The sequence below is a fragment of the Heliconius melpomene genome, chromosome 13 (genome assembly GCF_056956725.1).
Source record: "Heliconius melpomene rosina isolate 202511_hmr_F chromosome 13, ASM5695672v1, whole genome shotgun sequence".
In the NCBI taxonomy this organism is placed as follows: domain Eukaryota; kingdom Metazoa; phylum Arthropoda; class Insecta; order Lepidoptera; family Nymphalidae; genus Heliconius; species Heliconius melpomene.
The window spans coordinates 7848161-7861740 of NC_140401.1; the positions used below are offsets into that span (position 1 = coordinate 7848161).

General features: G+C 31.0%; 1 protein-coding gene across 1 annotated transcript; it reads left to right on the forward strand.

Annotated features, from left to right (window-relative positions):
- Positions 1-6257: 6257 nt before the first annotated feature.
- Positions 6258-7226, forward strand: LOC146532803 (uncharacterized). Its single transcript, XM_085196487.1, has one exon. It carries the CDS (start codon positions 6483-6485, stop codon positions 7224-7226), a length of 744 nt encoding a protein of 247 aa, XP_085052613.1. The 5' UTR covers positions 6258-6482.
- Positions 7227-13580: the final 6354 nt, after the last annotated feature.

The following is a 13580-nucleotide window of genomic DNA, read 5'->3' on the forward strand; positions in this document are numbered from 1 at the left end:
AGCTTTCCTTTGATGGAAAAGTTATTGAAAAATGTAAGCTGAGCGGCTTAAATCTATCGGGGAAACATCGAGAATAGTGAACACAGATCGGTAAAGCGTATTTTCAGTGCTGTCTAAGCCTGAGGTATTTTAGAACAAAGTCAAGAACTTAAATTGCTTTGTTAACAATAAAATTAGTTTCTCGATTGTTTTGAAATAGCTTTCCTTTAATTTGAAAAGGTTTAAAATGAAAATACCTTTAAAAAAAGAAGCAGTATACTTAAATAGAAGAATACTGTTCTAAACTTTCAAAACGAACAAGCAAGTTAGTGAAAACTTATGCAAATATTAATTTCTTATGGTTTAATTTGTCTTTCCTATTTATTCATTTCATTAAAAAAATGGACTACGTAAATTTTTAGTTGCAATTTTTTTCTAAATATGTAAAATATGTACCTAATACTACGAACAAAGGCTTTTGAGAACGTGCACTTTGATATTTATTTTGCCGCTAGACAGTTCGGTCTAAAATATGCAAAACATACATGTATGAATATAATAATAAAGGCAAAAGGAAAATTTATGTTATCCATATTTTTGTGTTTTTTTTATACAATACTAGTTTTATTTCGTTTTTATATTATTTTATTTTTTAAACAGTTTCTTTTTAAACCTTCGTCTATCATTGTATCATAGATGCTATATAATGTAAGAAAATCTTGTAACGCAATTTCGACATTTACCATATGATTTGCTTGAAAACAGTACATTCACATGTGTTTATTTTGTAATAGCATTAACCCAACGTCCTTACCAGGGAGATCAGAATAAACGGTAAAAAAAATATATTTTTAGTTTTTTATTTGCGACTTTATTACATATAAAAATCGATTTTCTTAATGGGACTATAATCTTAAATATTATGTTATTAAAAAGATTTAAAAACAAATAAAAATAGAATGACGTAAGGTTTTTGGTAAAGTACCTACTTAATAAAAAATTGTAAAATCTTTTAAAAAGAGCTTTGATCTTTTTTACTTGAATGCGATGACAATGCAAATATAATTGTAGAGTAATATTTAACATAGCACATCTCTAAGGATTTTGTATAAGAAAAACACGTTTTAGCCTTTATATTTGATGTTCGTATAAGGCAGATAGATAAAGGACGATTAATCACGCACATTAACGAACGTCTTTCAGGAAAGTGAATAAATAATTGCTTCATTACCTTTTTGTACGAATTCTTTTGTCAAATATATTCTATCCGATGCGATTTAACCTTAAATTTGGGCCTTTTTGCCGATATCTGATATGAACCTAATTAGTTTGCCTTTTGTGTTATACCCATTGTTATTCCATGATTTATTATTTATAATTATATGAATTTATATGAATTTACGTAGATTAAGAAAGTAATTATTTAATGCTATTGAAAGGAAAAGAAAATTGTTTGAAATTTTTTTTTATCGTTTCAACAAGCGAAATTGGCAACAGATGTCTATTACAAATAAATAAAGTAATTTAAAATATATAAAACGATTACGAAGACGAAATATATAAAACGAAGTAGTTAAAACGATTGTTTTTTACGTTAATGGTTTTGTGGCTACAGGCTGTTTGTGAGGTACAAAGATTTTGATGGATGATGTATCAACGACAACACTGTCCTGAAACACCATCAATCTTATGGTTTCTTACAGATGTGATTTATGTTATAAAATATCAAGAGAGTTGAAAAAATTTATATAATAAATTGTCATTAGAACAGATTAGAGAAATCTGTAAAATATTTCAGGAATTTTATTTTTTAGTAGAAAGAGTACAGAAATTTCTATTACTGTTAGCAGTAGACGCCACAACAAGAGAACCACTAGAAGACCAGTTTGACTGGAAAATGTTAAAGAATTTCATCTTAAATATACTTGTAAGTATGAAAGGAACTATTTTATAATATTTAGCTTAAAATGTTTTAAGTGTGGATCAGGCTTACTCAGAAGCTGGAGTTTCAAAGAAAAGTCATTAGAAATGCTAGGGCATCAGAATACTAGCCTACTTCATACAAGACGTTAACGTAAACATGCACGTAAAAGCGTGGCCCAGTTAAAATCGGGAGTGAAGCAAGGGCAGGTGTTTGTGATACTACTGTTTGGAGATATTCGCGAAAGATAAAAAGTTTCGAAGCTTAAATTACTTTTACTTTTTCTTTAGAAGTGGAATGATCTTCATATCTTAAAATGGAGGTCACGATCGCAAATATTGCAAGACGTATGGAAGACAATAAACTATATAGAACTTGTAGAATTTTCAAGCTTATATTGATGTGTTTCAGTCAAATTTCTAATTTAATCGAAATACGTTTCAGTCATGTTTTATTCATAAGATGTATTGCTGATATTTGAGCTTTCACTGTTATTATGAATAAATCATAATACAAATGTAAATGACGGTAAAAATATAACGAAATATATTCAAAATATTGTATAGGTACCCTCATTTGCTCAAATTTCGTTACGTAATAATAAATATAAAATTTTTAGTTCATAAATGAAATAGAAAACCTAAAAGATTTAAAAGCAATTCTTATCTTACATGTTCTATGGTATTTTTTTTCTGTATGAAGATAATGAAGACAAAGCATAGTTTTTTTTATCTAGTGTTAAGACACTCCGTTTCCATTAAGGCTGTTTCCTACTTTGAGTTGCGGAATTAAACATCGCCTTTTGCCTCTATACCAGAGCGAAGAAATGTAAAATATAAAATATTTCATTTCTATTTGTAGGAGTTGAACCTATAATCTGTCGCTTTTACGCTTTTGCCCCTGCGTCACGAAGTAGTCTTTGAATATTGATGTCTTTAAATATCTTCATATGTTATTATATTTATCTTTCTTCATATATTATTATTGCTTTATATGAGCATAAGGCAGATTATTTCATTACAAAATTCTCTATGTTTACTCAATAATTGCATGTTACAGGAATAAATGTACATGAAAAAAATATATAATGAATATAACATTTTTAGTTCCACAATAATAATTTATTCTTATTTCTCATAAGAAAAAACAGAAAGTGTCTTTCCATTTTATATTTTACATAATTTGGAATGTGTATTGAATTTCCCTTGGGGTCCGATTGCTTCTCATAAATGTACCGTATAAATTGATCCGGAAGCAAAAATATGGAAACTTTACGTACGTCCTACATATTTTGTAGGACGAAACTTATATTGTGCCTCTTATGGATAACAAGAAATAGTATTGGATATCTTACGAACTGTTATTTGTATTTATAAACTAGTGCGGCCAAATGCGGCTTCGTCCGCTTAATCCGTAAATATATATTATTATGATATATAAGCTACATAAATGTAAAGTTTCATCTAAATTCGTTCAGTTGTTTTTGAGTGAAAGTTTAACAAATATCTATCCTCACAAACTTTCATTTACAATATTAGTTTACATAATAATTTCATCCTGGAAAGCTTTGCGTTGGATCTATCATCTAATACGCAATGCCATGAAAACAGTGAAGGTAGAGAGCGTAGTGTGCTAACTCTAAGTTTTCTCTTCACAATACTTTGCCAAGCCTCAAGCCTCGAGATAAATATATATATTTTAGATTCAATTTTTTAATAGTATAATTTGTTTTAAGTTGTATTATTCAGTAATTTCAACAGATCCATAAATTTCATCACGATCTAAATATAGATTTAACATTTAAACCAGCTGATACTTAACTTTCTATAAATAACTTTTCTTGAAAACAAAAGTAACGTTATTAATTGAATTCGGCGCACCCAGGAATACTCGTACTACTCAGTTGGTGCTTACAAATTGATCTATTATTAAAATTAGAGGCAGAATTCCGAGCTATTCCTATTCCCTGGCTGCTATTAATTTTATTATGGTTTTAGTATTAAATTGCTTTATCTTCGATTGAATATTTGGTTAACATTAACTTAGAATTCTACGAACTAAGATACGTTTAATACATTTACGAGTACCTAGAAGTAATTTATAATACGAACTGGTGTAGGTGAGTGTATCGATTTAGAACAATTTGCATTAGGAATTACTGCCTATTAATATTTATTACTGTCTCAGAGCGCGGCTGCTGTTTATTACTCAGCCTATTCTATTTCGTTACTATTGTATTGTGAGGTATATTAATAGTGACAGCTGACAAAATGAGTTGATACCCATTCGAGGGACTTTTTATCATAAAATAAATTACCTATATGTAATATATTATTATTCCGTCGGAGTGAAGCGGCGTACAATTAATATTTCAAAGCGCTGGGTTGAGTTTAGCCGCTCAACAAGCAATGCCTCAAGAATTCGGTGGAAAATAAGGAACGGAAGTGTCCTAAAACTAGTTTCCCAGGCTCCTTCTGCATTCCCTGTTACGTGCGTGATATTGGAAATATTTACGCACTTTTTCTTGGTGATTCATTAATTTAACTCTAAATTTAAAGTTTGAATTTCAGAGTATTTCTAATGATAATATCTTGTGTTTTGTATAGCTCTGTACATAAATGTATGTAAAAAAATATTGAAATTATAATGAAGTATGTTAAGTTAAGTTAAGTATGTTAAGTACGCATTGTTAGTATATACAAATATCACTTTATTCTAATCCGAATGGGTAAAATATAATTTCATTTCAATTAATTTTTGATTGATTTATTCTATTTTAATAATAATAGTAACTCAGCAAATATATGTGATTTATAATAATATGTGATTTATTCGAGCAACTGAGACGTCCTTTAAACATAACCTGAGATGATTCTTTCATATATTTTTGTATTATAGAGATATTTTCTATATCTCTTAAGTCCAGTTGGGATGTTCTCAATAAAAATATAATTGGAAATGTTAATAAAAATATATTTTAAAATTGTTATAAACAAAATGTATTCAAATATATTCACATAAACTAATATATTTTTTAGTAAACGATGCAATTTATCTTTCTGGTTGTCAACAGAATTGATAAGTAGTTTTCAGTTGAAATTAACAAGCTTTGCAATAGTGGCATATCAAATAATAAATTTGGATATGGACTCCAATATTAATGGAACTCATCAATATTTGAACGTTTCTTAAAATCCAAATTTAGTTTAAAATTTTCGTAGAGCCAAAATTGAAATTTACTGAAAATAGCAAACAGGTTTTCACAAAATATTAAATTTTTAATTTAGTGCCAAAAATAGTTCTTGACAATAAATTCTCTCTGATAATAGGCAACAAATAGTTTTTGATTCAAATCCCATTCAGTTATTATTTGCAATAAAATAGATTTGGCATAGGATTGGCTTTGACCACCTCAAGTCTTCGGTCAGATAGAGATTTGAGAATATGTCGAAATATAGAAAAATATTCGTAAAATGAATACTTCTAAAGTTTATATTGTCTCCGTGCAGCCAGTAGGAAAGAGTTTGTACGTGCCATGCATTGTATTGCGATTTCGTTTAGTCAAGCGGATTAGCGCCTGTCCCGCACTGCGTCAAAGCTTTAAGTTATTATTTTTTAAATATAGACGAAAACATTATATATAATTACCACATTTTAAATTTTTCGTTTTTTTTTGGGTGCTATAAAAAATAAAATTATAGAAAATTGTACATTATTTAATATGTATAGGATAACGACATAGTTCTGTGATAGTTAACAAATATTTAAAAAATATTCCTTAGCTAAATTTTTATAATTGTAGTCACGATACATTTAAAATATTACTTTACTGCACACTAAAAAGAATAAACAGGTAAAAGTTAAATAATTTATGGACTTTCAACATAATACTGATTTTAAACAGGGCAGTTAATTAGCCTTTATAGAATTCTATTTAAAGAGTTAAATCCAAACGATGCATTTACAGAGGAATCCTAATTGTGTGGCGGACAGGAGTGCTGTGTACAGAGCAAGGCCAGCGTGGCGCGTGGCCAGGTTAAATATCATTCGATTTACATTTTCAGTGCTAGCACAGACACACTCGTTACTGGCTACCTTTAATAATTTTGAAATATAAATATTTACGTAGATTAAGAAAGTAATTGGATTATCCTAATAAGAAGACATTATATTTAACATTATTATTAATTTAACAGTTAATAGTAGTAGTAGTTGCTTCCGTTTCCGGCTGTCTATCAGTAAGCATCTAAGTGAATCCTCCAAGGAAAAATAGTGAAATTAAATAGTTAAATTGGACTAAATTGCGTTTAAAACAATTGCCGTGGACTTAAAAAGTGCCGCTCTACATTATCACAAATATAAAGTGCCAGTAAAAACCAAAACAATCACAAAATTATCGAAATTCTTTTCACCAGTATAAGTTCAAGGTTATTTGTAGAAAACAATCATAGACAATCTAGAAGAAAAGTGAAATGACGCCACAATACTGCCAACCAAAAGAACTGTCATAACTTAACGCTTTGTCACACGCAAAGATAATTGCGTTTAGTTGAATTTTTGTGTTAATTAAATACAAATAAAAATGGAGCAACAATTTCAAATGCTTTTTGACCAAATGAAAATAGAAATGGACAGGCAAACCACAATGATCACTAACAATCTTCTAAAACAGATGAACGAAAAATTAGTGCCGATATTGGAAGATAATAAAAAACTGAAAGAGAAGATGGAATTACTAGAAAGAAAGGTATATAAACTAGAAAATGACAAGAAAAGGAATAATATACTACTCTTTAAATTGGATGAGACAGAAAAAGGCTCAATAGATCTACTCAAAGCAATTATAGAAATTATTGGAAATGACCTCAATATCTCTCTTGAAACAAGCGATATTCAGAACACATTTAGAATTGGAAACAAACATAAAGGAAAACCCAGACCTGTTCTGATCTCTTTTACAAATTATTGGAAAAAAGTTGAAATTTTAAAAAACAAGAAAAGTTTTAAACATGTTTATGTAGTTGAAGATTATCCAAAATCGGTGCTAGAAAAAAGAAAAGAACTGCAGCAACAACTTAAAGAGGAAAAGGCTAAAGGAAACATTGCTTATATAAAGTATGATAAACTGATAGTTAAGGAAGACAATGTAATTACAGAGAGAAAGAAGAGAGAACAATCAACTTCTCCAGGAACATATATAAACCCTAAAAAACAAGTGAATATGTCTTCAAATAGCATAATAAATAAAACCAATGCTTATGATTTGATGAGAGGGAGATCAAACTCACTTACCCCCACATCATCAACTAGCATTAAAAAGAATTAGCAATTAGATATCAGCAACCGGAGACGGACCAACCCCAAGCCGACTGGTCCTCGTGGGGTTGATAGACCTACACCCTCAAATACCACTCCATCCACCCTAAATAATAAGACAAGCAAACTGTATATAACCACTCTGAATACAAGGACACTAAGAACGGAAGACAGACTCATCGAGCTCGAAAATGCATTAAAGGATATTAAATGGGACATAATGGGCCTATGTGAAGTTAGAAGACTCGGAGAAGAGATACAGGAATTTAAAGAATACATATTTTTCTTCAAAGGAGAAATTCAAGGGAATTACGGAATAGGATTTCTGGTTAAAAAAGAATTAAAAAAATATGTGGAAGAATTTGTTGGCATATCAGATCGAATTGGCATTTTAAATATAAATTTACCTGGTTTCAGGAATCCATTCTCAATCCTTCAGATATATGCCCCTACAGACCAAGCAACAGAGAAGGAGAAAGATATATTCTACCAAACCCTCACCAAAACAATGCAAATAGTAAATAAGAATATAATAGTAATGGGAGATTTTAATAGTCAAATAGGAAGTAAATCGGAAATAGGTGAATATATTTTGGGAAAATATAGCCAAGGAAGGCGAAACAATAATGGCCAAAGATTCATAGATTTCTGTTTCGAACATAACTTGAGAATAATGAACACTTTTTTTCCTAAAAAGCAGAAAAATAAATGGACTTGGATCTCCCCTAATGGTAAAGATAAACACGAGATAGACTTCATTACTACTAATGTGCCCAAGATTTTTAACAATGTTGGTGTGGTGCCCAAATTTAACTTTAATTCCGACCATAGACTGGTGAGAGGTGCTATTGCGTGTAAGAAACTGAAACTACCAAGAAGAAAATTCCACGGAACGAAAGGGGGGGCCCTACCACTTTTAACAGAACAAAACTTACACGAATTAAAAGGTTCATTAGACAAAATAGAGAAGCAAAGTAACGGACAAGACAAGTACAACTCTTTAGAAGAAGCGCTGTCAAAATTAAAGAATTGTTTGTGGGAAGGTACAAAAGACAAGCTTGGAAATACAGCCAGATTGAAGATTATGGAGAGAAAAGAATTGATTAGTAATAGAACAGAAAACCGTGAAAAAATAACAAACATTAGCAAAGAAATCACAAAAGCAATAAGGGACCATAGAAAAGCAAGGCGGCTTCACATAATAAGAGAACAAATATGCAAAACAGGAGGCATTAAAAGGGCTTCAAAACAACTAAAAGAATATTCTACATGGATATTGAAAACGATAAAAAAAGACAAAAAAAACAATATTCATACTACAACCAAACGACAACACATCTTAAAAACAGCAACAGATTTTTACAAAGAATTATATACAGACAATCTAAAGGAACAAACAGACGATACAACATTTAAGGACAATATAAACCAAGAACCAATCCCACAGATTCTGCAAAGCGAAGTAAGAAGGGCTATTCAAACACAAAAGATAGGAAAATCACCTGGCGATGATAAGATAACTAATGAACTACTAAAAGCAACCATTGAACAAATAATAAAACCTTTTGCTCATATATGTAACCAAATTTTAGACACAGAACAAATACCCTGTCAATGGACATCTTCAACAATCATACTTTTGCATAAAAAGGGAGACAAGAATAATATAAACAATTATAGACCTATCAGCTTAATCCCAAACTTGTATAAAATATTCATAAAAAATATACTAGAACGCCTGACCAAACAGTTAGACGGTAATCAACCTATAGAGCAAGCTGGATTCCGATCCGACTTCTCAACAATTGATCATATACACACTGTCAAGCAAGTAATAGAGAAATGCAACGAATACAACCGCCCGTATTACTTATCCTTTGTCGACTATAATAAAGCATTTGACTCCCTGAAGCATAGCTACATATGGGACTCATTGAGAAACCAAGGGGTTGAGCAAAAATATATAAGAATAATAAAGCAAATATATGAGAAAAGCACAGCAAAAATACAACTAGAAAAAACAGGAAATCTATTCCAAATTCAGAGAGGAGTTAGACAAGGAGACCCGCTGTCACCCAAGATATTCAACGCAGTCTTAGAGAACATCTTCAGGCAACTCAACTGGGACAACTTCGGCATCAATATCAATGGAGAAAAGCTACACCACCTGAGATTCGCAGACGACATAGTCTTGTTTACAGAAGATCCAGACACCCTACAACTAATGCTGCAACAACTAGCATCAGAAAGCAAAAAAGCAGGACTATCAATGAATACCAGCAAAACCAAATTAATGACTAACATGACCAAAGTCAAAATAGAAATGGAGGAAGAGATTGAATATGTCAACGAATATATATACCTGGGTCAAGTAATATCAGTAAAGGATCTGCCAAATAAGGAAGTAGACAGACGAATAAATAACACCTGGCAAAGATACTGGTCTCTCCGTGAAATAATGAAGAATAAATCAGTGCCCATTTCAGAAAAATCAAAAATATTTAACACATGTATCCTCCCATGCCTCACCTACGGCTGTCAAACTTGGCCATTATCACAGAAAATTGAACACAAGCTGGGAGTATGCCAAAGAGGAATGGAAAGGAGCATGATGGGCCTGAGATTGAAAGACAAATGCAAAGCAACAAAAATCAGGAGCAATACCAAAGTGTTGGATGTCAAAGTAAAAACAAGAACTCTTAAGTGGAAGTGGACTGGTCACATGATGAGATCACATGCAGGAAAGTGGACCAAAAAAGTCTCAGAATGGTACCCAAGAAATGGAAAAAGACGGAGAGGGAGACAGATTAAAAGATGGGAAGACGACCTGCCAAAGGGGTGGAGACGGATAGCACTAGACCGGAACAAGTGGAGGGAACTTGAGGAGGCCTATGTCGTAGGACAGCCTGACCTGGTAGCTGACACTAGCAGAAATAATAATATTGAACAATAAATTTAAATTTAAAAAAAAAAATAATAATAATAATAATAACATTTGGAAAAAAAAAAAGGACAATTTCAGTTAATATTCTATTCTTATGTTAGTAAATATTTTCATATATTGTGTAAAATGTTAGATATAAGTAAAACAAATTATGTAAACAGGTCAGAGAAAATAAAGGCTCTTTTTATCTTTTTATTTTTTTTATTTTTTTATTTAGTTAATAGTAGTGGGAATATAAAGTAATATGCAGAGTCTTGCTATTTTCTTGCTGGTTACCAGAGCAAAGAAATAATAAGATAATTTTTACATGTCCTCGAATGGGAATCGAAGTCACAACCGTCGCGTTAATTAATAAGCCTCAATATAATAACATATTAACATATATGTAGATATGTGAAATCTTAAATATAAAACAAGCTTTCGCCAGAAATATTTGTATATAATTATGCTCCGCGTTGTGTTGTTTAAAATAAAGATTGGTAAACTTAATTCGGTAGCATATACGAATACAGAAATGAAAAGGTAATTTATTTTCCTGCAACATATTAAAATAACATTTTGAAATGTTGCAGTAAAACAAACTTTTATAAAGCAAGAATTATGTCCACCGAAAACCTAGGATCAAATTTCTCTACTCTTTTACTTCTACCTGTCATATTTAATATTTCATCCAAGATAATATCTGATGTTTTTCTTATACTTTTTATTCTATAATATAACCGTTGAATTCCTAAATTCTTTTCATGTTTTCATTCATTCATTCGTTCATTCATTCATTTATTCATTCATGTGTTTTCTCTTAATGAACAATTATGTTTATTTGATAGTTTGACTCAAATTATTGTGAAAATTACATAGTATGTTACTTTAATTAGTTCTTTAGCGACAAAATTAAAAACCTAGTTATAAAAAAGTATTGTTACTATAATTTATGTATTTATTATACTATAAAGTCTATGTAAATTATGTAAACAATGTAAAATATGCAAGTGTATTAGGTGAGCATGCAATTAAAACGAGAGTTATGCAGAAACGCATTTGCATGGTGGAGTTTAGAATAGTGGTATGCGAGTGTGCCAACGTTTTAAATACACTTCATAATTGTGGACGTTCTATGCAAATGCACTTGTTCAATTATAATGTAACATATTTTAAAATGTAAACATGTATCATAGATAAATTATTTATTTTTAGGGTTCCGTACCTCAAAAGGTAAAAAAAAATGAATATTTGATATGAATCAAATATTCGAGTCTATGATGCCTGGGAGCAGAAAAAAATATATATTCTAGGTCAATAAAATTAGAAGATACGAGTATTTATGCATAATTATTATTGCGTTTTGCAGTAAATTCACCGCGTAACCCATAAGGTACTTCCCGTGGACGTTCCCGAAGTTATGAAATTTAACACTTAGAGTATAAGTTAAGGAAAAAATCCAAAATTGTGAATTAATTATTACCAGTAAAAACCTACATTTGTAAATTTTACAAAAAAAATATAATTTGTTCGGTAGGTATATTAGTGAGTAAATGCCATACTTATATAACAGAAGTTTCATAATATAAATAGATGGCAAAAGAGAAAATGACGGGAAGAATGTAAATAAATGTAATATACATTTAATTACATTTTAAATGTAATATACATTTAATTACATTTTACACTTTAAATTTTATTAAGTTCTAGTTTCCATAAAAAAGCTAGTATTTTTTCGGATAAAGAATGTAAAAATATTCTAATTTCATTCACGTAATGTTATTTGAAAGTGAAATCATCCGACAGATGAATGTCCTCGAATCTTAAGCGAAGTGGAGAACTGAAATAGCTCAGGCTAAGTGTTCACTGGATAAGCAAGTTTCTGAGCGATATAAATTTTATTTACCGATATTTTCCACATATGTATACATTCGCAGGCCTAGAAGGGTATGCTCTAAATTATAGGCATCTTTTGTACTATGTTCTGTCTGTCTTCCTGGCATTAATCCCGGCTATTGCCAGGGTCTGCCTTCCTACACAACCTACTCCACTTTGCACGATCTTTTGCATCCTCGGTGGTTAGACCATTGGCTCTCATGTCCTGCATCACGACATCCAACCAGCGCTTCCTTGGGCGTCCGGCAGGTCGCACCCCAGGGACTGGTATAGCAAGGCACTTGCGTCCGACATAGTTCTTAGGCCGGCGCGTAACGTGGCCAAACCATCTCAAGCGACTCTCTTGGAGTTCTAAACTTTAAATAACATTTTTACTATGGCCATCATAATAAGGACTACGTCTAGTCAGACGATTACGACTGTAAGCGCAATGTTTGAGGATTCAATCCTTTCTCAGAGGAATTGATTATTTACATTTCTCTGATGTGATGGAATAAGCTGCGCTATTCAAAACGAAGCAATGTTTCGAGATTCAAGAAGAATTCAGAGACCGGAGTGTTTTAACACTAGATTCTTTCTAGATATCCTGCTATATGTGGGACGAGGTGTGACGGTAAAAAACATACTACTAATTATAGGTACATTGTACAATATATTATATGCACTTTAACATAGAATATTTAAAAAAATCTTCTTCTAATAATTCTATAAAAAGTTTAGCACCTCTATGTTCGAAGAACTATCATGTCAAGTCAAACACAGTGCAACTGCGACGTCCCCCAAATTGCAGTTGTAGCTTTTAACATAACATTCTTGTGAAAGTAGTTAACAAAAACAAATTCTATTATAGCTCGATATAGTATAAGGCACGTAGTAATTGCTCAGTCTTAAGACAAGCAAGCGGGTGGGATAATATGGTTTGAGTCCTTCAGATTCTTATAAAAACGACATTATCCGGGAACCCATTTCTATAAAATTCAACTAACGTAAAAAAATTAAATGGATTAAGTTTGACTATTGTAAAAGTTTTGATAAAATTGATCTACCATAATACTAATATTAAGAGAAAGAGAAAAAAGTATTTTATTAAAATAAAAGATTAATCGTTCATATAAAATCGTACAAAATTTTAAGACACGTTTTTAATATAAAATTTCTACTTTCTTCAATAAAATTAATAAATATTAAATATTTGAATGTATTAATTTTATTTGGAGCTATCTTAACATAAATAATTGTTTTAAAGACACATATAAAATGCGACGTTGGTAAAAAAATAACAATTATAGAAATGAGGATGAATAGGCCAGAGGGAACCTACTGTGAAGACACTACGTTCTACATTTTCCGTCGAATTCTGAAGGCATTACGTGTTGAGTGGCCGACTCAACACCGCGCTTTGCATAAGCAAACCTACCTGAAAATATCAAATATTTCATTTACTCGAGTGGGAAAACTCACATCCTGTCGCGTTTTCAATAACACTTTGTGCCCCCGCATCATAACTGGCCTCGTTTCTCTTGTACAAAATATTTTTCTAGCTTC

What these genes read in the sequence shown, in the direction of transcription:
- LOC146532803 (XM_085196487.1), top strand. Translation starts at nt 6,483, where the DNA reads ATGGAGCAACAATTTCAAATGCTTTTTGACCAAATGAAAATAGAAATG.